Source organism: Triplophysa rosa, linkage group LG5 (genome assembly GCF_024868665.1).
Source record: "Triplophysa rosa linkage group LG5, Trosa_1v2, whole genome shotgun sequence".
NCBI lineage: Eukaryota > Metazoa > Chordata > Actinopteri > Cypriniformes > Nemacheilidae > Triplophysa > Triplophysa rosa.
Genome location: NC_079894.1, coordinates 24,923,656 through 24,948,658, shown reverse-complemented (window position 1 = coordinate 24,948,658; position 25,003 = coordinate 24,923,656). Strand labels below are relative to the sequence as shown.

Here is a 25,003-nt window from a genome sequence, read left to right as displayed (position 1 = left end):
CTTGCCGTGCTGCATCTCAACCTGAGCAAGCTCCACCAGACGACGGACTTTAGCAGCGATGCAGAGGTATTTAAAGAACCTCTGATGTGCGGACCAGAACTGACCCCAAAGAGACTTCCGGGACACCAAACCCAAAATGTCCGCAGCCCTGGTGAACGACTCCAGAGCTTCAGCCCACTACACAGAGAGAATGACATTCACAAACCGGCTACAAAGTTAAATCCATCATCTACATCTCTCACCATTACAGCTCAATGCACTGGAAGGTTTTTTTTTAGCATTACTAGCATGGGTTTCTTTGATCTAAATGTTTTACCTGTTTAATGCATTGGAGAGATGTTATAAACATTAATACTTCCACATCAAGCGAGTAAGATGGTGTGTGTGTCTCACCAGTCTAGCTGCTCTGTTGTAAACCAGTTTGAACTCCTCGTCCAGTGTTATCTCCTCTATACGGAACGACACACCAGAAAAACTCAGCTGTCGTGCAATATACATGCCACTCACTTTCATATCCATGGCAACAATCTCCATGGCACCAACACCCCTGAAACACGGCAAATAAGAACATGAGAATTGAAAGTTGACGTTAAAAAGAACAAGATTTTTATTCAGTGAGGCATTCACAGAATGTCTGATTTTAGTCCACTAAAAAGAGATGAATATTGTGTCCTTTTAAATCGTTTTGTTTTACGAGAGCCCTGATCTATGTGCTACTGAGCGTGACCTCTGACCTCTTCTCAATAGCATGAAGAAAGTCATCAAACGCCTTGAATGGGGTTCCTAGCCCCCAGATGCCCAGCCGACTCATGTAGATCATGTTCTTTGGCTCAGAAGCACCTGCAGAATGAAAAGAACAAAAGAAATCAAGAGGAAATTATAGATAAAATGCAAATCGCGTCATGTGTGAAAGGACTTTTAGCATCGTTTAACAGTTTCCTTTTGCAACTGTAAATCAAGTGTGATGTGAACTTCAGACATAAAGGTATAGTCAGAAAACAAAATGCAAAATGCTCGAGCGTAAAAATGTAGGTCTGCATAAACCAAAAATAAAAGTTTAAAAGGTAAAAGTACCTGTGGCACTAGCATACACCACCCTCGCCAGGGGCAGTTTAGTCTGGAGGTCAAGTACTGCTTTACCCATCTTGGTGGCGGTTGCATTTTTAGCTTTGTGGCATTCGTCAAACACAATCTGACAGGGTCACAGGTCAAGGGTCACGTCAAGCTATTTTCATTAAAAAGACACAAAACTCTACCCTGAGATGGAGCTTATTGATTTCTCAACCACCACAGATGTTACAGTGAAGGATACAACTCCATCAAAGTTGGGTTTACACCAGTCCTGGATCTGTTTGAGTCTGGTGCGGTGCTGCCCGCCGGCTTGGCTCTCTCCGATCAGCGCAGAGTATGTGGCGAACAGAACGCCCTCTGAGGTAGCCGTATCTCCATATTTAATCTGCGTGAAGAAAAACACATTCCACCAAATTTCAGACTGAACCATATATCTGAAAATAAATACTGGGTTTTTTATCTTTGCCGTGAATCCCATTACAAACCTTATTCAAAGCAAAAACAGGGATGTTAGGAGCGTTGATGTCTTTGAGATCTCTCTCAGCATCATACTTCAAATCATTCGAGACACTAAACCTGAAACAAAGCAGCAGACGTCGGTTAGATTTATAGAACAGAAAGTCATTGACAGCTTTCCAGACGGCCGTCACTGAAAGTGAAAGTTTACCATAATGCTTTTTTCCGTCCCTTTAAGAAATTCTCCAGTATGATTCCGGCCACAGTGCGGCCCTTCCCGACACCGGCGCCATCTCCGATCAGAAACCCTGCCCGCTGACCGTTCTGAAGGATCACCTCGTGTTGCTGAAGAACACAAACACACTAACTCAACTCAACTCAACTCAACTTTATTTAGATAGCACTCTTTATAATATTCATTGTTACAAAGCAGCAGTACATAAGCCATATTGACTATAAGCAAAAACAATTAAAGTTGTACCTGTAAAAACAAGAAAAATGTGAAAACACAGAAGACAGACATACCCACATACAAAACACTCCACACACAGAATATGCACACGTACTAACACACATAGACATAGACACACACACACAGACGCACGCGCACGCACGCACACACGTACACAGACAAGTACGCACACACAGACACGCACGCACGCACACGCACAGTGAGAGCACACATTTAAGATAAAGGAGAGAGAAGCACAGGTCAAATATAACAGACTATAAATTCCTATATGCAATATTAATTAAGTAAAACTTTAAAATTCTAATTCTAAAGCAGCCCCCCCGGCTTTATACATTTACACGGAGCATGGAAAGGGACGAGCCTGATGAGAAGCGCACAAAGAGATGAGCAGAGAGCAGTGGTGTAAAGTATTGGAGTAAATGTAATTAGTTACTGTACTTAAGTATCTTTTTGGCTACTTTGTAGTTGTACTGAGTATTAAAGATATTAGCAACTTTTACTCTCTACTTGACTACATTTTTGAACAAGTATATGTGCTCTTTACTCCACTACATTTGTAATGACTAATGCAATTACACATTACATTTTGCATGGCACCTATCTTTTTTTTGCAGCAGTTTATTTTTGCTACAGAAGAATTAATATTGCCATTTAAAGGGAATTGAAGGTACTTCTTGTGAATTTTGCCCTTACTTCTTTATGTGAATACGAGTGCATTATCAGGTAGTTGACAATCGCTGGCTTTGACTTTTTAATTTTACCTAACATTATTTTATTTATCCGTTATATTGAAGAGACCTTTTTGAAGAATGTTGGCTTACTTATAAGCACTTGAGCTTAAATGAGACTTGGGTGTTTGTAATAGATGTAGGTTATGGTGTCGAACATGATTTGTTGCAATTTTGAGGTGTTCAGTCTTATTATGATTTAAGAAAATAAATGCGATTGCTCTCCTCACGAATCGACTGTTTCTTGTTTTTCACTGAAAAGTCTCTTAAGTGTTGAGGACTAGTGCTGCTTTGAGCCTACATTCAGTATGAGTAAAATACTCAAGTACTGTTAAAATCAGATACTCGAAGACTTTTACTGAAGTCGTTTTGGAATTGGTGACTTGTAACTTGTAATGGAGTAATTTTCACTGCAAGGTATCTGTACTTTTACTTAAGTATGGTTTTCAGGTACTCTTCACACCTCTGGCAGAGAGACATAAGTGCCGGTGTACCTGACAGGCGTAGATGATGGCCTCCAGCTGCAGTGCTGACAGCAGGCCCGAGGTTACGGTGCTCTCAGGAATGGACAGTGCGTAAGTGATGTCAGGAGGAGGGACGCTGGACAGCGTGTTCGTCTCCACGACAATGTCAGGATGAGAGATACCGATAGTAGCTGGACACATGAATAAAGTTTATTTTTCAAGTTGTTACAAACACAGCTACTACCATTACGAAACGCTAATGCAGTTTTATATATAAAGCATATGTTACATTTCATATATCATGTCAATGTTTTGGTTGTGCCGCCCACTCCATATACTTTTGATAAATGATAGGAAATGTTGATTTACATTTGGATGGCTTGTATTCAGCGTACGTGTCGGCGTGCCCTAACTCTTCTGTCTCTTCATCATCTGCCATCTCCTCTTCCTCCTGTGGAGGCGGAGCTGCCTGTTTAGAGGGGGAGCAGAATATGAAAAATGATGCAACGTGATGAAAGCAAGAGTAAAATATTATGAGCAAAAGAGACGAGCTGATGTACCCTTAATCCAGGGACTGAGGCAGACAGAATCGCATTAATGTCTTCCAGCTTAGTAGGAAAAACACTCTGATGAACATAACACACAAACAAAGGAACAAAAATGATACAAGGCCTGTCGCGATAGCACCTTTTTGTTTGGTGATTAATTGCATCAGAAATAATTGTGATAGTCGATATTATTGTCATTTTATAAACATTTTATGCCACTGATTAATTAATGATAATATAATATTGCAAGCACACCCTCTTAAAGAACAAAGACCTTTTAATAGAATATTTGGACATTGAAATTGGAATGTAAATAATAACTGGAGTATAAATATTTTAAATAAATAAAACAGTCAAAAACAGTCCTCAATTATAATTGGCTGATTTACGTTACAAGCAGTTTTTATGAAGTTTAGGCTAAGCAGAGCCCTTGATGTTTGAACTCTGGAGAGGGCATCACGATTGTATGTCATAATGTGGCCGTTTAAAATACACAATGAAAAAAACAATGTCTCTTTATCTGGAACGACTTTTCCATTCGTGAAGTGCCCTTCAAAGCAGTGTTAATTTGTTGACGAAAACTACGACGAAAAGTATTCGTTAACGACATGTTTTCACTGACGAAAACAAGACGATAACTAAATAAAAATGAATGCATGATAATGAAAACTGTAATAAAAATATACTGACATTTTCGTGAACTAATAGAAACGAGACGAACATATTCTTGTCCCACCTGGCGGACATCAGTTTGCGCGCATGTGCTTATCTCATGTAAATGGCAGAGAGAAGTCTCTGGGAGAAGGGTAAGCACAGACATATATTCTGTGTCTCCACGCGGTTTACAAGGCGTCTTATTTTCCTTCACGATCGCCGGTAAAACGCTGCAAACTTGAAGCACGACTGCAGGCGAGTCACCCCGAAACACATTACAAAGGCAAGCTGAAACGTTTTTATATGCGTATGTTAACTTAACACGAGCTGCTGCATAACGTGAAATGCAACAAAGTCAGCCAAAAGAAAGCGCTGCCCTCTACTGATTATAGAAGTGATGAAGTGAGTCAAACTGTACATTCGAACCAAATATGTAACATGTTTGCATGACTAAAGAAATGTAATACAATTTATATGAAAGCTATTTCTCATTCATTGCTGTCTCAAGCAAAGACAGTGCAGCTCTTTCTTCAAAGAGGCATACCATGAGCCAATAGCCTTTGAGTGTGAGCCCTGTCAGAGCGTTTCATTGGTTGAATGATCTGAATGAACACACCCTACTTAACGAGTCAATTGAGTCAAATGGGATTAAATGAACTGGAACATGTGGTTCATGGTCTAATATTCTGTGTTCCAACAATGCAAATCTAGTTACTGAACTTTTCTGAAAAATAAAGGTAATGACCTGGTTTAATTTCATTCTAAGGTGAAGTAAATTATGTCAAAACAGTTGAATCTTTGTATGGAACATTTAATTAATTACAAGTAAATGATTTAAACCATTTAGATTTTAGTAGACTAAATATAATGTATATTTATTCAACTAAGGGTGCGTTTACACTTGGCATTAACATGCGATCTCGGTGATCCGAACAAGCAGATCGGATCTTCAGACAATCAGGACACAGCGCGTTTACACTTGTCATCAAGTGGCTTCCACATCTGGATAACTGATCGGATCTCTATAGTTTCCCGCCCATTATTTTAATAAGCCTGCAATTTAAAAAAGCTCCGGTGCGGGGAGATTTCACACAACACGTATAACGGGGAGGATGAGCATGTTACACATTTGATACGCAGCCATGTTGAACTCGAGGCAGCCGTGGGAAGAAAACCGCGGTTAAAACGATTAATGATCTTATAAGTGAAAGTATAAGCAGAGGACGTTTGTAAAATGACACGAGCTTTTGTACTTGAGCTGTGGCGGGTTTCACTCGCGCACACACACGCACGCAGGCCGAAGTTCCTATGATCAAAAGCGACCACTTACATCGTTCTCGTCTATTTGGGTTGGTTCGGTTGAAAGTGACAGCGCATCGTTTTTTTGGTCTGCGCCCTAAATATCGTGCTTACTGACATCAGCTATTAGCAACACTATACAATCTTGTTTCTGTTTGTAAATGATATACGGTGTATTCAGAGCTCCGTTTCAAGCTGCCCGTCTGCCGCTTAATCTGTCTTCCGGGGACGGTACTTTCGAGTCAGATCCGTGGGCGTGGCTTGTTGGTTTTGACTAAATCTTTGGTGTTTCAAGTCTTACGAAACCTTTACCCTAACCCACACCCTGACCCTAACCTTACTCTAACCATCTAAACTACCTATGACTGTTAAAATTGATGAAAAAACACGTTTGGGTGATGACGTCAGACTCGAAACACCAAGGATTTAGTGAGAGCCGTACGAGACACAAGCGGCAGCAGCCCTCGGGGAACCGGAGAGTTGATTACGCCGTATAGGCTACAGTAAACACACACACGTATGTTAGAAACAAGCTGGTATAGTGTTGCCATTCGTGTCTGTGACATGAAAATAAACAAATGATGCGTTTTAAGCTGGCGATGTGTGTGCGAGTCAACGCCATTCATGGCAGTCACAAATACAGCGATGATACAGCTGAAGTGGTCAAGTAAAACATCTCGTGTGATTTGACATAAATCCTCTGTAGGTTAAAGTATCCATGATAATTTCGTGGGAAAATGAACGACTGCAACGTTCGGGAGCAAGAGTAAACTTTCCGCTGCATTTATCAGATGCTCCGCAGTCTGTGACAGGTTTCGGACAGACGAGAGAATAATGATAGCGGGCGGGGTTTTCTGTGAAATTGTACCGGCAAATGTAGATAAACTGTCTGGATTGCGTTTACATTACACTGAGATCCAATCACAATGTGTCCCCGACTACCTCTGGATCAGGACACGCTGATCGGATGACATTCCGATCAGAAGCGCGTTTACACTTGTCTTTTCAATGTGTATGTGGACAACATCCAGATACAGGTCGCATGTTAATGCCAAATATAAACGCACCCTAAAATGTTTTTCATATTTCGTCGACTAAAACTAGACTAAAACTACAATGATGCACTGTAAAAAATGTCAGTAGATTTAACAGTAAAATACAGTATAAATGCTACAGTATAAAACCGTATTTCATAAAACATGCGAAACCCGTAGAATTTACAGTGGAAAGCTGTAATTAGTAACAGGTAAAAACATGTGAAAATACGGTTTATTGGAGTAAAACATTACAGTACACTGTATTATTTGCCGTAAAAAAAGAACGTCTTAAAAATATTCTTATTACAAATAGGCTACATAAACATATTTGACTCCCCTGTGCAGTGTGCACTTAAACCAGTTTTAACGTATGTGTTATAAAATCATCTTTTTCTGTGTAAAGTTGTAATATAATGACTTCTATACATTGTTTAGCTTAAATTGTATGCCTAAACCCCCCAAAAAATTTCACCTTGACATTTGTCACTTTTGATAATTTAAATATTGTTTTTATGTAATTAGCAGTGATTTTACATTTTTAGATTGTGTGAAACGAATTTTTTGTCTCTGAACTCAAGAATGTATTTTATGGTAAAGCAATCAACTCAACAAGCATTTAAAACATAACCGTTAAGCATCATCCAATCAAGATATACGTTGCGCCTTGGCTTCGTGAACAAAGGATGTGATTGGTTGAATACTCATTGGCGCGGAGCACACAGTAACGTAAAGTTTTCGTTCCCGCATTTCAACAGTGACGATTCTGATGAAGCACTGTCGGAGCTGAACTACAAATCAGTGGAAACATTGTGTGTGTATATATACAGGTATATATATGTATGTATGGCATTGGGCATATTGGTAAATTGGATTTAACGGTTTTAGCAGTGTGTGATTTTAAACACGAGTAGAATGTACACTGTTTTCACAGCGTATAAACATATTTAACTAGCCAGCGCATGTAGGCAGACTTGCAAGTCCTAAAGCGTGAGAGCTCTTGATCCGTGGAAATACTCTGTAAAAGATATCTTTGTAAAGTACTTTTGCTAAATAGAATCAAAGCGTTTTTGCAGTGCATCGTTTTAAATACGAGTAAGTTAGCATGTAGGCTACACTGTTTTCACGATGCATAAACATGTCTGGCAGCGGATGTAGTAAAACTCGCAAGCTCTAGAATGGCCTGCCCAGTTTGTCAAACATAATTTATGTGTTTGAAACCGTAGTAGAGTGTGTATTTGTTCACGTAGTTTAAATGTTTAGCTGTCAGTTCTGTGTGATATCAGTGCAAATCCTTAGGTAGCATGTTTTACATAACAAACTTGACCTTAAACCACGGTGCGTGTTCAAGTGTGCATTTTTACCGTAAACAAAATAGATTCACGTGTTGCTACTCCACATGCCCTTGCTGTTACAAAACTAGAAGTTTTGAGAGTACAGAAATGGTTGCTCAGAGGATGTGAAAGGCATAATTCATCTACCTCTCTCCTGTTTTGATGAGAAAGAGGAGCTCCTCCATTATGTAGAAGAGACAAGCCTGGCAAGGATGTGGAGTTAGAAAACCTGCCTGTGACGCCTTGCATTATTGTGTGTGTGGTAAGTGAACGTTTTGTTAATATACAGTAGAACCCTAAAGCTTTAATGATTAAATGTTTAACTATAAAGTTGAGTTTATAAGTTTACATTAGGGCTGTCACGATTATGAAATTTGATTGACGATTAATTGTCTAATAAATCATTGCGATTATGACAATTAATTGTCTGTTTTAGGGCTTTGCGGATTATGACGATTAATTGTCTGTTTTTGAGCTTTGACATTTAATTCTCATTCATTTTTGATTCAGCGATTGAAACGACCATATTGTTCTGAATACAAGACTATGTTTTTTTCTTGGAAATACATCGGAAAAAATTGGGTCATCATATATTTAAGGTTTAGGCTTTTACCTGTCAATAATACAACCACCAAATACTTGTAAATGAAGTAAATTGATCAGGTGTGAATTGAAGCCACCATTAAAATTTTATTTCAAATTTTTTCTCACTTGCAAGACTACAGTAAAATTTTACTTGTGTGTTAATGAAATTTTGGTAGACTGGTTTTCACACTGAGATTTGCTTAAATAATATTAAATTGTACTGCAGGTAATTTGTATATGTTTTAGTTTTTTTTTTAAGTGATTGTGTTGTGGTGGTACATTTTACAAGTATTACCATGCTTTAGTAACAATATATACACTAAAATATGCTGTTACACTTTATTTTACAGTGCCCGTGTTACAGTGTAATTATACATTTAAGTACTGAGTAATAAAAAGCAACTACATGTACTTACTATAGGGTTAGGGTTAGGATTAGGGTTTGGGTCATGGTTAGTTACATGTAATTATGCATAATTTATAGTAAATACTATAGTAAATACATGTAACATGCGTAACAAGGGCACCGTAAAATAGAGTGTTACCAAATATGCAATATGCACTACAGCTCCCCCTAGTGTCTTCTATAGAGATGTGCGATAATTGCGATGATCTGAAATCATTGCGATGAGGTCAAACAATCGCGATGAGACGATTATTTAATAATCGTGACAGCCCTAGTTTACATGCCCCTTGCAGAGTATGCAAAATGATAGGGATTAAAGTGATAGTTCACCCACAAATGAAAATTCTGTCATCATTTACTCACCCTCTTATCATTTTAAACTAGAACACAAAAGAAGAAATAAAAAAAAATGCTGGTAACCGAACAGCAGTGGCACCCATTCACTTCTATTGTATGGACACAAAACCAACACAAGTCAATAGCGGCCAGTTAACAACATTCTTCAAAATTGTGTTCTGCAGAAGAAAGTCATACAGGGTAAATGCTGAGACAATTTTCATTTTTGGTGAATTATCAATTTAAGAAATAAGATACAAATCATACAAATTGCAATTTTTAATTAGTTCTGCACAGAACAAACTGTTCCACATAATATATGTTTTTACATATATTCCACAACACAGATTAAAAACTCGGTTTACACAAATCTAAAATTTAGAACTGGGTTATTTCTATTATTTCTAAAATCTATTTTGTGAAATGATTATTTCAGGGCAGTACTAAATAAACTGCAATTTGTATGATATTCTTGCCATACATATGTAAATACACATTAATCTTACGTTCATAAATTTATGTATATTGCATTGAAATGTATCTACAGGACCCTCCTGCTATGCTGCTGTCCGATTCATGCTAGCTGTGGACCGCAAGATTGTGAATGATGACATCACTTCTTTCATCTCTGCTGTTTGCCTAATGTTCGACAGTTATTACTGCTCCAACATTAACTACCCTACTGAACTGGCGTCACTGCTTGAATTCCTGCAAAGGTATGTAAAGAGACTTAGGAGGGGAGATTCATTACGGTGTAGCTTAATTTACAGATTTATAAATGTTTTTTTTTTCTTTTCAAGGTGTTTTTTCATCATCAATCCGGAGAAAGGGAATAAAGGAGGAAGATGGAAAAGAAAAAAAAAGCTACTCCCAGTTAACCCAAGAGTCTTCACCCTAATCGCTGACCTTTCTGATCATGAATGGCGAGAGACTTTGTAAAGGTGGTCTGCAGACTGTTTCCAAGTTTATACTCGGGGTGAGAGACTTTGTAAAGGTGGCCTGCAGAGTGTTTCCAAGTTTATAATCTCTTAAAGGGTTATTTCAGACTTGAATCAAATTTTCCCCATGTTTTACTTACCCTCAAGGCATCCTAAGTGAATGTGACTTTCTTCTTGAGGAATAATGGAGTCAGAGTAATAATACCACGTATCCTTTTACTTCCAAGCAGTAGAATGGGAGTGAATGGGGGGCAATTTTTTAAATCTCCAAAAAGTACATCCATTGATCAAAGAGCGGCTCGACACGGCTCCGTGGTCTTAACAAAGGTCTTCTGAAGCGAATCCATGCGTTTGTTTAAGAGAAATATACATATTGACAACGCTATAAAGGATAATGTCCAACATCCGCTGCAGGCGAGCGAGAGGCTTGTTTCTCCGGCAAATGACGCAGAGTCTTCACCCTAATTAAGTTCCTGTGACGAACACAGCATTTTTCGTTTTCGCCAATATAAACACCGCCTCTTCTGGGCGGGAGCTTTCGTCGCCATCATTTAACGGAAAAACAAGCCTCTCTTTCGCCTGCAGCGGATGTTAGACATTATCCTTAATAGCGTTGTCAATATGCATATTTCTCTTAAACAAACGCATTGATTCGCTTCAGAAGACCTATGTTAAGACCACGGAGCCGTGTCGAGCCGTTCTTCTTTCATCGATGGATGCACTTTTTGGAGCTTCAAACCCCCCCCCATTCACTCACATTCTGCCGCTTGGAAGTCAAAGAATACGTGGTATTATTACTTTGATTGCATTATTCTTCAAGAAGAAAGTCACATTCACTTAGGATGCCATGAGGGTAAGTAAAACATGGGGAAATTTTGATTTTAAGCATGAAGTATCACTTTAAAGGGATAGTTCTCCCCAAAGTGAAAATTCTGTCATTTCCTCACACTCAGGTTCTTCCAAACCTGTATACATTTTTTGTTCGGTTAAACAAAAAGGAAGCTATTTATAAGAATGTCAGTAACCAAACAGATCTTATCCCTCATTTACTGCCATAGTAGGGAAAAAAAATACTATGGGAGTCAATGGGGGATGAGATCTGTTTGGTAAATGACATTCTTACAAATAAATTCCTTGGTGTTTAGCAGAACAAAGAAATATATACAGTACAGGTTTGACATGACAAGAGAGTGAGTAAATGATGACAGAATTTTCATTTTTGGGTGAAGCATCACTTTAAATGTAGACTGGACTGAACGATTTTAATTAAACCACTGTATACCAGTTGAAACACGAGAACAGAAAAATGCACTAATATTTTGTCTTAAATGCCTGCCAGTCTTTATTAAAGATACTTGGGACCTCACTGATGTCTTTGTCTTTTATAGATTTTGATGGGTTTTGATGATTTGATTTAGGTTTGCAAATGTAAGATATTTATCAATTAGTTTAACAGTAATTTTAATAGTTTCTTAAAGGTTAAATCTGAATGTTTAGCAAATAATTATAGAGTTTAACTGTAATTATTACAACATAAACCTTTAAATTAGACAGTGCTGAACTGTAAAAAAGATGGTTATGAACCGTAATTAATACAATGTAAACCCTGGAATTTGACAGGTATAAACTGTTTTTATAACAGCATAAACAAGTAAATTAGACAGTTATGAACCGTAAAAAAGAAAACTATCAACTGTAAAATATACGGTACACTGGGTGCAATCCCGTAAAACCAATAACGTTGCAACCGTACTTTTGACGGTAAAGTTTGACGGCAACCACAGCTGCCGGTTTTTTACCGTAAAATTTACGGAATATTTTTTACAGTGTGGGGTTGACAAAAATGTGACTAAAACTAAATCAAAATTTGCTGTCAAAATTAACACTGCTTCAAAGGAACAAAAACGCTGTTTGAAATTCTTCCAAGGTGTATTCATACATGTGACACGTCATACTTAACTTCACTGTCTGCAAGACCTCTCTCGAGCTCCAAATGTGGCTATTGTTTTAAAAGTGTGTTGCTGTTTTCGTTACCTCCATTTTTAAAGAGTAAGAGCGTCTTGTTCACACGCTCCTTTGTTTTCACATCGGAGTGGGAGGTTTGCGGCTTTGACACCAGTCTATTATTATTCCAAAATGGCTTTATTATCTAAACAAACGCATATATAAACACAATGGCGATATATTGCAGGCTTAACAAGACTCTCTCTCTCTCTCTCAATTCAGACACATACACTATCAGCTACAAATATATACTTCACAGTTTAACAAACAATAGAGCAGGGGTCTCCAACACGTTGCTAGCTCGTGGCCTGATTGTAGGTAGCTGAATCAGAGTGAGCTGATTTGTTTTGACAGGTCATTTTAAATATTTCCTTTGGTGTTTTAATTATCATTAAACCAGGGCTCGACATTAACGCTTGTCCAGGACAAGTGAATGTTTTGTATGGGCAAGTGAATGAGAATTTTACTTGCCCGACCGGACAAGTAACTTGAAAAAGAAAATAACAACAGTGCGACATATATGTAGAATAATAAGAATTTGTGCATTAGACAGGGCTGCGTGTTTGTGTGAAGTGCGTTTGTCGTGGTTGTGCTTGTTTGTGTGTGACAATAATCAATGGTACATCGCACTGAGTCCATGTAACTTAACTAGATGCGGACGCGGAATCCTGTTATTTAAATGTCATCTGGCAGTTCTGCGTGTCTGAGTGAATTATGTGCACAGTTTAACATACAACACGAGTGATGGTCGAGAATTTATCTGCGTCTGCACTGTATGAGGATAGGAACACATGAGCACTGTATGAGGATATGAACACATGAACTTCATCTCCAGAGTTGCTCTGACCCGTTTGAGTGAAGCTATCGGCAAACACACAAAAACTAAAGCATCTTCCCGAAGACCCGTCAAAATAAAAGTCCCATTAAATTGAACACTCAGACAAAAATACTGTAGTGCACAATAGTATTTGCTATGGAAAATTGTAGTGCCCTTGTAGTAAATTAATAAACACTAACTGTATACTATAGTAAAGTTCAAAAAGCACTATATCATCTAGGGCTGTCACGATTCTGAAATTTGATTGACGATTAATTGTCTTATAAATCATTGCGATTATGACGATTAATTGTCTGTTTTAGGGCTTTGACGATTATGACGATTAATTGTCTGTTTTTGAGCTTTGACATTTAATTCTCATACATTTTTGATTCAGCGATTGAAACGACCATATTGTTCTGAATACAAGACTATGTTTTTTTCTTGGAAATACATCGGAAAAAATTGGGTCATCATATATTTAAGGTTTAGGCTTTTACCTGTCAATAATACAACCACCAAATACTTGTAAATGAAGTAAATTGATCAGGAGTGAATTGAAGCCACCATTAAAATGCTATCAGTCATAGAAAAGCTTCTAGTCTGTTTTTTTCTCACTTGCAAGACTACAATAAAATTTTACTTGTGTGTTAATGAAATTTTGGTAGACTGGTTTTCACACTGAGATTTGCTTAAATAATATTAAATTGTACTGCAGGTAATTTGTATATGTTTTAGTTTTTTTTTTAAGTGATTGTGTTGTGGTGGTACATTTTACAAGTATTACCATGCTTTAGTAACAATATATACACTAAAATATGCAATATGCAGATGCACTACAGCTCCCCCTAGTGTCTTCTATAGAGATGTGCAATAATTGCGATGATCTGAAACCATCGCGATGAGGTCAAACAATCGCGATGAGACGATTATTTAATAATCGTGACAGCCCTAATATCATCTAAGAATTTACTGCAGTTTACTATAGTAAATACTATAGTATACTACAGTAATTTATGTGGAAAAATATACCACTATTGTATAGTAAAAAAGGAAAAACACAGAACTTAGAAAATTAAAACAAATTTAGGTAATCTAAAAATGATATGGCCCTAATTTATCCATCTGTATGTAACATTAATGTCTTTTGTCAGTTACCTGCCTATTCATGATGAACTGCACTTGCATATTTTTTTTAATGATGACAACAGACGATTTATACTGTGCTCCTACTGTTTGGCCTGTGCTACCAAACTTTAAACCTCTCTAGCACAGTGCTATGTGCAAAAAAAGTTAACTTACAGCCTTAACACTAATAATAATTACTGCTTGCCTTTGTTTTATAGCAGTCACGGAGAGTAGGCCTATAACCAAATTCAGGCGGCCAAAGCAGGACACTATTAAAATGCTTAGAAGCAAACTTGACCAATCTAAATCCGAAACAATTATATTGATTATATTAGTGCTGTCAATCGATTAAAAAAATTAATCGGATTAATCACACATTTTTTCTGTGATTAATCACGATTAATCGCACACAACAATTATATTTTAAAATATACTTTTACATTTTAATAATTTCACATTTAATCTTCAAATTGATGTAGAAACAACATATTTCTTTAACAGCATCATTTTATGAAAGCTAACATTTTGATATTAGTATTGTAACTGATGTCTCTATTAAATTGATTATTTTAAAGAGTACATTCCTCAATATTTTTAAGGGCTTATTTTGGTTTATGGAGTGTCCGACAACAAGTTTATGTACATACATGATGTAAAAATACTATTATTTCGTAATAATAAGCAGTTTTTATTACCTTACTTCTTGACTGACTCTCAAATGATTCGTTCCGCGATTCATCTGTGTAATCTCCGCCTTTCCGCCAGCGTAGTCTGATCTGATTGGTCAGATAGTGTAGTCTGCTGTGATTGGTCAGATGGTCTAGTCTGCTGTGATTGGTCAAATGGTCTAGTCTGCTGTGATTGGTCAAACGCGTTCAGCATGTGTCGCAAATGGACCGCCTATCATTACTGCTGTATTACGGTTTGCAGGTGGTTGGATATTAACAGTGTATAGAGAGAGATGGCGTCGATTTTACCTTACCAGTTCGAGCCCGAGTCTGACGAATCATTCTTTAATCCTTATACAGATGCCAGTAAGAAAAAGGACTGTTTTAGACACTTCTCTTGTAACAGTTAGTTATCACGGCATACAGTGTACGGTGTTCGTATCTTCAGATGTTATTATAACTATAGTACACCACGCAGTTCTTGAAATAAAGACTTTGCGAGTTAATATGGTTGAACACTTACATTAGCGCAACGAGTTTATAGCTAACGTTAGGTAAACAAACAGTAACAACCCCAAAAATAACGGTAACGTTAGCTAAACACAGACATGAGATAACGTCACACAAATTTAATTTTAAGTAAAGACAAAAATAAAGAGTCACACTTACAGGTTGTGATTCGGTGGAGCTTACAGGTCCAAATAAAGTTGGTATTGCAACATCTTTTAAGGAAAGACGTTTAATGTATCCTGCAGTAAAGGCGCCAAGATTGATGAAGCAATCTTCGGTAAAATGACGCGCGCAAAGTAAAACGTTCGGTTTATACTCCTTTGGTGTCGTTTGAAAAATAAATAGTAACCATTTTTTCCTCAGAAGTTCTTCCTTTGGTAGTGAAAATAAGACTGACTTAGTTTCACTACATAGAACACAGCTTCTCTTAGACATGATGCACACGTCACGAACGAGCTAGTACAGTGTTTGGGGAGGAGAGAGTTAAGTTTTCGCAGTCAGTAGGCGGGGATTTTTCTAGTGACGTAGGTACATTGTGGTTAAAGATTCGGACAGGTCATGGCTTGTTCGCGTGATTCAGAGTCGATTACCTTTTTTATAAGCTAATAACTTTGTTATTCGTTCACCTTCGGATTTACAACTTGGCAGATTGCTTACATTCAAACACGGCAAAATTAAACACTTCATGAAATGTATTTTTTATGATCTCGAGGAATGTACTCTTTAACAATATTATAGCCATTCAACAGTATAATTGAGAGCTCATGTAGGAAATTGAAGGACACTTTACAGTCTTTAATGCTAAATTATAAATTAAATGCAGAAGAATTCTCATTAAAGCTATAAAATCACATTGATTTCTCTTTTATTTTGTTCTTTGATTAACATTAGTGACAGGAGTCACAGCACACGTTTAAGAACGTGGCCCCTTTAAGAGCTGTCTTAGTACGCAGATCTGACCGTCACCGCACTCCCATTTTCACAACTCTTTGCATTCATTTAAGATTTTATTTTACACTTTGAAGTCTGTGCTTAAGAAAATGCTAGACAAAACGGGCTTTCTGACATAATCTTGTGTGGTTTTATCCATTCAAGCACGAAAGAGAACTTAACACGGATGCGCTGTCTGACAGAGATTCACCGACGCAGCCCTTAGCAGGTGACTGTTTACACCAGACTGGACCTCCGTTGCGTTTTGCCGCGTCCCACAGTTTAGAAGCTGTCTATCTTCATTGAACGCTCAAAGCAACTGTTTCAAATCGCGCTTAAGTGGTTTAAAAGCCTGTACACGAATAAGAGCGTGATTACATAATGTAACGCTAGACAAAGGATGTCAAAACAAACGAATGCTGCGTTAATTGCGATAAATATTTTCTCACGCGTTAATTTGAAAAAATTAATCGCATGCGTTAACGCGTTAATGTTGACAGCCCTAATTATATTATAATTCAATTGAAAAATAAAGTCATTTTTGTACTCGGACAAGTGAATGACAAATTTGCTTGTCTGAAAGACAACCACATGACAATGCTTAATGTCAAGCCCTGATTAAACTTATATTTGATTATGAAAAACCTCCGGTAAATACTGCTCAGCGTTAAACAAAGCTAGTAAGAGTCCCATGCAGGCTCAACACGATGCAGGTTAGGTTTCATTTTGTGTGAAAATATGACGGAAGACATATGCGCCACCTGCTGTCAAACAGTGGATTTAAAATGTCATATTATTCAAAGTGTTGAGATTTATTAGCTTATGTAGAACTGTTATGGAGCAGATAAAATATAAATTATCATTCGAACTCGACCTTTAATATATGATTTAAAGGCTAAAATATAAGGTTTATCCTTTTTTAAAACTTTTTGTTTTGGTCAAAACTTTATTTGAACATGTACATGTCATACAGCATGCTATGAGTATTTTTGTTAGTTTAAAATCCGGCCATCATTTTTAATGGTTTTATTTCAATGTTTATGCAATAAGTGCATAGTGCTCCTACTTTTGTTGGTGTTTGACATAAAACGTGGTGAGATTGAACATTTCCAGCACATTTTAACATGAACATCAACAGTATTGTATAACATATGGGTAGCTCTCAGACACTTTTATTTTGAAAAAGTAGCTCCCGAATGAAAAAGGATGGAGACCTGAAATACAATGTTAGAGGGGCACTTCTCTCTTTGTAATGCTGCTCGGGAACCATATGCAAACAATCATCTTATTAACAACATCAGCTCGGATGAGGAGCGTGTCGGCTGTTACAGATTAGGTGTGTAAATACCTGTTGTCNAATATTAAAACAAATTTAGGTAATCTAAAAATGATATGGCCCTAATTTATCCATCTGTATGTAACATTAATGTCTTTTGTCAGTTACCTGCCTATTCATGATGAACTGCACTTGCATATTTTTTTTAATGATGACAACAGACGATTTATACTGTGCTCCTACTGTTTGGCCTGTGCTACCAAACTTTAAACCTCTCTAGCACAGTGCTATGTGCAAAAAAAGTTAACTTACAGCCTTACACTAATAATAATTACTGCTTGCCTTTGTTTATAGCAGTCACGGAGAGTAGGCTATAACCAAATTCAGGCGCCAAAGCAGACACTAGTTAAAATGCTTAGAAGCAAACTTGACCAATCTAAATCCGAAACAATTATATTGATTATATTTAGTGCTGTCAATCGATTAAAAAAATTAATCGGATTAATCACACATTTTTTCTGTGATTAATCACGATTAATCGCACAAACAATTATATTTTAAAATATACTTTTACATTTTAATAATTTCACATTTAATCTTCAAATTGATGTAGAAACAACATATTTCTTTAACAGCATCATTTTATGAAAGCTAACATTTTGATATTAGTATTGTAACTGATGTCTCTATTAAATTGATTATTTTAAAGAGTACATTCCTCAATATTTTTAAGGGCTTATTTTGGTTTATGGAGTGTCCGACAACAAGTTTATGTACATACATGATGTAAAAATACTATTATTTCGTAATAATAAGCAGTTTTTATTACCTTACTTCTTGACTGACTCTCAAATGATTCGTTCCGCGATTCATCTGTGTAATCTCCGCCTTTCCGCCAGCGTAGTCTGATCTGATTGGTCAGATAGTGTAGTCTGCTGTGATTGGTCAGATGGTCTAGTCTGCTGTGATTGGTCAAATGGTCTAGTCTGCTGTGATTGGTCAAACGCGTTCAGCATGTGTCGCAAATGGACCGCCTATCATTACTGCTGTATTACGGTTTGCAGGTGGTTGGATATTAACAGTGTATAGAGAGAGATGGCGTCGATTTTACCTTACCAGTTCGAGCCCGAGTCTGACGAATCATTCTTTAATCCTTATACAGATGCCAGTAAGAAAAAGGACTGTTTTAGACACTTCTCTTGTAACAGTTAGTTATCACGGCATACAGTGTACGGTGTTCGTATCTTCAGATGTTATTATAACTATAGTACACCACGCAGTTCTTGAAATAAAGACTTTGCGAGTTAATATGGTTGAACACTTACATTAGCGCAACGAGTTTATAGCTAACGTTAGGTAAACAAACAGTAACAACCCCAAAAATAACGGTAACGTTAGCTAAACACAGACATGAGATAACGTCACACAAATTTAATTTTAAGTAAAGACAAAAATAAAGAGTCACACTTACAGGTTGTGATTCGGTGGAGCTTACAGGTCCAAATAAAGTTGGTATTGCAACATCTTTTAAGGAAAGACGTTTAATGTATCCTGCAGTAAAGGCGCCAAGATTGATGAAGCAATCTTCGGTAAAATGACGCGCGCAAAGTAAAACGTTCGGTTTATACTCCTTTGGTGTCGTTTGAAAAATAAATAGTAACCATTTTTTCCTCAGAAGTTCTTCCTTTGGTAGTGAAAATAAGACTGACTTAGTTTCACTACATAGAACACAGCTTCTCTTAGACATGATGCACACGTCACGAACGAGCTAGTACAGTGTTTGGGGAGGAGAGAGTTAAGTTTTCGCAGTCAGTAGGCGGGGATTTTTCTAGTGACGTAGGTACATTGTGGTTAAAGATTCGGACAGGTCATGGCTTGTTCGCGTGATTCAGAGTCGATTACCTTTTTTATAAGCTAATAACTTTGTTATTCGTTCACCTTCGGATTTACAACTTGGCAGATTGCTTACATTCAAACACGGCAAAATTAAACACTTCATGAAATGTATTTTTTATGATCTCGAGGAATGTACTCTTTAAAATTAATTATAGCCATTCAACAGTATAATGAGAGCTCATGTAGGAAATTGAAGGACACTTTACAGTCTTTAATGCTAAATTATAAATTAAATGCAGAAGAATTCTCATTAAAGCTATAAAATCACATTGATTTCTTCTTTTATTTTGTTCTTTGATTAACATTAGTGACAGGAGTCACAGCAGCACGTTTAAGAACGTGGCCCCTTTAAGAGCTGTCTAGTACGCAGATCTGACCGTCACCGCACTCCCATTTTCACAACTCTTTGCATTCATTTAAGATTTTATTTTACACTTTGAAGTCTGTGCTTAAGAAAATGCTAGACAAAACGGGCTTTCTGACATAATCTTGTGTGGTTTTATCCATTCAAGCACGAAAGAGAACTTAACACGGATGCGCTGTCTGACAGAGATTCACCGACGCAGCCCTTAGCGGTGACTGTTTACACCAGACTGGACCTCGCGTTGCGTTTTGCCGCGTCCCACAGTTTAGAAGCTGTCTATCTTCATTGAACGCGTCAAAGCAACTGTTTCAAATCGCGCTTAAGTGGTTTAAAAGCCTGTACACGAATAAGAGCGTGATTACATAATGTAACGCTAGACAAAGGATGTCAAAACAAACGAATGCTGCGTTAATTGCGATAAATATTTTCTCACGCGTTAATTTGAAAAAATTAATCGCATGCGTTAACGCGTTAATGTTGACAGCCCTAATTATATTATAATTCAATTGAAAAATAAAGTCATTTTTGTACTCGGACAAGTGAATGACAAATTTGCTTGTCTGAAAGACAACCACATGACAATGCTTAATGTCAAGCCCTGATTAAACTTATATTTGATTATGAAAAACCTCCGGTAAATACTGCTCAGCGTTAAACAAAGCTAGTAAGAGTCCCATGCAGGCTCAACACGATGCAGGTTAGGTTTCATTTTGTGTGAAAATATGACGGAAGACATATGCGCCACCTGCTGTCAAACAGTGGATTTAAAATGTCATATTATTCAAAGTGTTGAGATTTATTAGCTTATGTAGAACTGTTATGGAGCAGATAAAATATAAATTATCATTCGAACTCGACCTTTAATATATGATTTAAAGGCTAAAATATAAGGTTTATCCTTTTTTAAAACTTTTTGTTTTGGTCAAAACTTTATTTGAACATGTACATGTCATACAGCATGCTATGAGTATTTTTGTTAGTTTAAAATCCGGCCATCATTTTTAATGGTTTTATTTCAATGTTTATGCAATAAGTGCATAGTGCTCCTACTTTTGTTGGTGTTTGACATAAAACGTGGTGAGATTGAACATTTCCAGCACATTTTAACATGAACATCAACAGTATTGTATAACATATGGGTAGCTCTCAGACACTTTTATTTTGAAAAAGTAGCTCCCGAATGAAAAAGGATGGAGACCTGAAATACAATGTTAGAGGGGCACTTCTCTCTTTGTAATGCTGCTCGGGAACCATATGCAAACAATCATCTTATTAACAACATCAGCTCGGATGAGGAGCGTGTCGGCTGTTACAGATTAGGTGTGTAAATACCTGTTGTCTCTGACTGTGTCCAGGTGTATCCCAGTAGCCCTGTGCCGCTGTGCCCTCGCTGGGTAAATGTGCCAGGCTGTCAATGCCAAACCCCGAAGGCTCGGTATACTCCGAAAGAGAGTCAGAGGGTGAAGAGAACAGTGACGTGTTGGACAGCTCATCTATACATGACATATCCTGGAAAAAAAAAGACACGACGGGTTAAAAAAATGCCAGGGTCTGCAGAAACAATGCACTACATGAACTGAATCTGATATATGATGTGCCAAATGTTTTCAAGGCAGCTGTGGACTCATCACATTACTTGAGAAGTGGCTAATGTCCAAAAACATCTGTCAAGAGATGGTTTTCTTTCCTGGAAGCTTGAGGAGCATTTCTGATCACTGTCTAGGCATAAAATCATCCTGATTCATAAGAGACAACATCCGGGTAAAGAAACATGTCCACGGAGGGCCTCTAGAAATAACGTATACAAGTTGATCACTTAATGAAACTACATCTGATGTCAATGAACCACATATACAGGTGCTGGTCATATAATTAGAATATCATCAAAAAGTTGATATATTTCACTAATTCCATTCAAAAAGTGAAACTTGTATATTATATTCATTCATTACACACAGACTGATATATTTCAAATGTTTATTTCTTTTAATTTGATGATTAAACTGACAACTAATGAAAATCCCAAATTCAGTATCTCATAAAATTAGAATATTACTTAAGACCAATACAAAGAAAGGATTTTTAGAAATCTTGGCCAACTGAAAAGTATGAACATGAAAAGTATGAGCATGTACAGCACTCAATACTTAGTCGGGGCTCCTTTTGCCTGAATTACTGCAGCAATGCGGCGTGGCATGGAGTCGATCAGTCTGTGGCACTGCTCAGGTGTTATGAGAGCCCAGGTTGCTCTGATAGTGGCCTTCAGCTCTTCTGCATTGTTGGGTCTGGCATATCGCATCTTCCTCTTCACAATACCCCATAGATTTTCTATGGGGTTAAGGTCAGGCGAGTTTGCTGGCCAATTAAGAACAGGGATACCATGGTCCTTAAACCAGGTACTGGTAGCTTTGGCACTGTGTGCAGGTGCCAAGTCCTGTTGGAAAATGAAATCTGCATCTCCATAAAGTTGGTCAGCAGCAGGAAGCATGAAGTGCTCTAAAACTTCCTGGTATACGGCTGCGTTGACCTTGGACCTCAGAAAACACAGTGGACCAACACCAGCAGATGACATGGCACCCCAAACCATCACTGACTGTGGAAACTTTACACTGGACCTCAAGCAACGTGGATTCTGTGCCTCTCCTCTCTTCCTCCAGACTCTGGGACCCTGATTTCCAAAGGAAATGCAAAATTTACTTTCATCAGAGAACATAACTTTGGACCACTCAGCAGCAGTCCAGTCCTTTTTGTCTTTAGCCCAGGCGAGACGCTTCTGATGCTTCCTGCTGCTGACCAACTTTATGGAGATGCAGATTTCATTTTCCAACAGGACTTGGCACCTGCACACAGTGCCAAAGCTACCAGTACCTGGTTTAAGGACCATGGTATCCCTGTTCTTAATTGGCCAGCAAACTCGCCTGACCTTAACCCCATAGAAAATCTATGGGGTATTGTGAAGAGGAAGATGCGATATGCCAGACCCAACAATGCAGAAGAGCTGAAGGCCACTATCAGAGCAACCTGGGCTCTCATAACACCTGAGCAGTGCCACAGACTGATCGACTCCATGCCACGCCGCATTGCTGCAGTAATTCAGGCAAAAGGAGCCCCAACTAAGTATTGAGTGCTGTACATGCTCATACTTTTCATGTTCATACTTTTCAGTTGGCCAAGATTTCTAAAAATCCTTTCTTTGTATTGGTCTTAAGTAATATTCTAATTTTCTGAGATACTGAATTTGGGATTTTCATTAGTTGTCAGTTATAATCATCAAATTAAAAGAAATAAACATTTGAAATATATCAGTCTGTGTGTAATGAATGAATATAATATACAAGTTTCACTTTTTGAATGGAATTAGTGAAATAAATCAACTTTTTGATGATATTCTAATTATATGACCAGCACCTGTATAATATAATTAGAGACAAATAAAGCATAGTAACTGGATTATTTCAGCAAGCTTTGAGAGGCTGCATTATATCGCATTTCGCTGAATTCAAGGGCACATCATGACTAAAAACACCCTTTAGTTTAGACATGAATATTTTTTGGCCTCTAGAACCTTATTGTTTAAATATACCAGACCCTCAGCAATATAAGTGAAGTCTATAAGTCACAGCTTTCCTGGAGACAGAATCCTGGTCAAACACGAATTAATACATTTAAAAACAGCAGCTGTGGACTGTTACAACAGACGTGGCTACATTTACTGTTTGTCATGAGATGTTGTCTTGTTTTTTATTCCTGGAAGCGCGTGTAGTATTTCTGATTCAGAGAAACAGACCACAGTCAGAGACAATAAAATATAAGCTAAACACTTGCTGGCAAACACCGCAAAGAAACAATCTTAAAATAACAAAGCTTTTTTACATAACAAATAAGATCAAGGTGTCTCAAAAGTGAGTATTTGTCAATATATGGTAACTCATACTTGAAATGAGTCCTTTGCGTTTAACCCATTTATGGTGAATAGTGAACACACACTTGCATATAAATACATAACTGGAAATCGAACATGCGTGACCTTTGGGTTAAACGTTGGACTCTCTAACGAGTCTAACCAGTAACCATTAGGCCACGACTGTGATCATATGGTGCCAGTGTGCTCATGGCGACCCGAGTTCGATTCCTGACCTGAGGGCCGTAGTGTGGGCATCTGAGAGTGCCAACAACACTTTCATCCAACACAAACCAAAAACTTAATGGAGAAACCGACACCGGGTCAAAAATTCAAGTAAATGCTAAATCAAACATACCATGTACATGGTGACAGTCAACTAAACAGACTAGTATACAAGACTGTAACTCATCATATGTAAGAGTCTCACGTTGACTGAAACACATTCTGTGTGTGTGTGTGTGTGTGGTGGTCTTCTTTCAGGAAATGACGCTTCTCATCGTGTGTCCACAATTTTGGGCAGCAGAGCCTAATTTTACTGCACAGGCTAAAAGAAGCTGGGGTTGTTTATAAAAAAAAGTAGCTAAACGGAAATCAAAATTCATTATTAACAAAGTAAAACTGATTTTTTATTGACACACAGTGTCACGCTGCCAAACCTATTTGCCATGTTCTCATGTACACTACAAACAACCCATTCATTATATAAGTGTTATGCATAAAGTATTTAAATGTAAGTAAAATGGAGGCATACATAGATCTATTTTAAATAAGCATTAGCATTGTTAGTATGTTATAATATATATGTAAATATTCTTTGTGAAAGGTAAAGCCAAAGACTACAACTCTCAATTTAGTACAACCCCCCCCCCACAAAGAATAAAACAGCAAAACAGTCTTTTGGTTTAGAAAGAGGTTGCAAAACATCAGATTAACAAACCATACATAATTCTCTGGGATCCTGTATTGATTTCAATATTCTTAAAATACATATTTTTTTAATTATTCTGATGTACAGCCAGAATCCCGGAGGCAGAGACTCACCCCAGGAGTATTTCCATAAATAATAATGAACGCTCTCAGACAGTGACATTCAAATGTTTTCATCAGTACCTGAGATACACAGTCTACGATCATAAAACACAGTCATGAGCCTTATCAGCAGACCTCAGTCTAACAAACAC

The 25,003-nt window shown here is 37.5% G+C and overlaps 1 protein-coding gene and 1 long non-coding RNA gene across 3 annotated transcripts in view; one reads left to right on the top strand and one right to left on the bottom strand.

The window, feature by feature from the left end:
* The window catches only part of sbno2a (strawberry notch homolog 2a), a 67,014-nt gene that overhangs the window by 20,793 nt on the left and 21,218 nt on the right, over positions 1–25,003 (bottom strand). The window contains exons 5-15 of one of the 2 annotated variants that reach the window (XM_057334417.1): positions 21,251–21,427; positions 3,752–3,817; positions 3,561–3,660; positions 3,222–3,382; positions 1,739–1,872; positions 1,557–1,647; positions 1,313–1,456; positions 1,075–1,192; positions 735–840; positions 394–547; positions 1–177 (exon numbers count right to left, since the gene is read on the bottom strand). In XM_057334417.1, the coding sequence (XP_057190400.1) occupies positions 1–177; positions 394–547; positions 735–840; positions 1,075–1,192; positions 1,313–1,456; positions 1,557–1,647; positions 1,739–1,872; positions 3,222–3,382; positions 3,561–3,660; positions 3,752–3,817; positions 21,251–21,427 (1,428 nt within the window). The remainder of the gene's footprint in view (positions 178–393; positions 548–734; positions 841–1,074; positions 1,193–1,312; positions 1,457–1,556; positions 1,648–1,738; positions 1,873–3,221; positions 3,383–3,560; positions 3,661–3,751; positions 3,818–21,250; positions 21,428–25,003) is intronic. The other variant, XM_057334419.1, reaches the window with a different exon arrangement.
* LOC130554640 (uncharacterized) lies at positions 8,275–10,444 on the top strand. Its single transcript, XR_008963003.1, has 3 exons — positions 8,275–8,322; positions 9,935–10,103; positions 10,188–10,444. It is a non-coding gene; the product is annotated as an uncharacterized LOC130554640 (long non-coding RNA).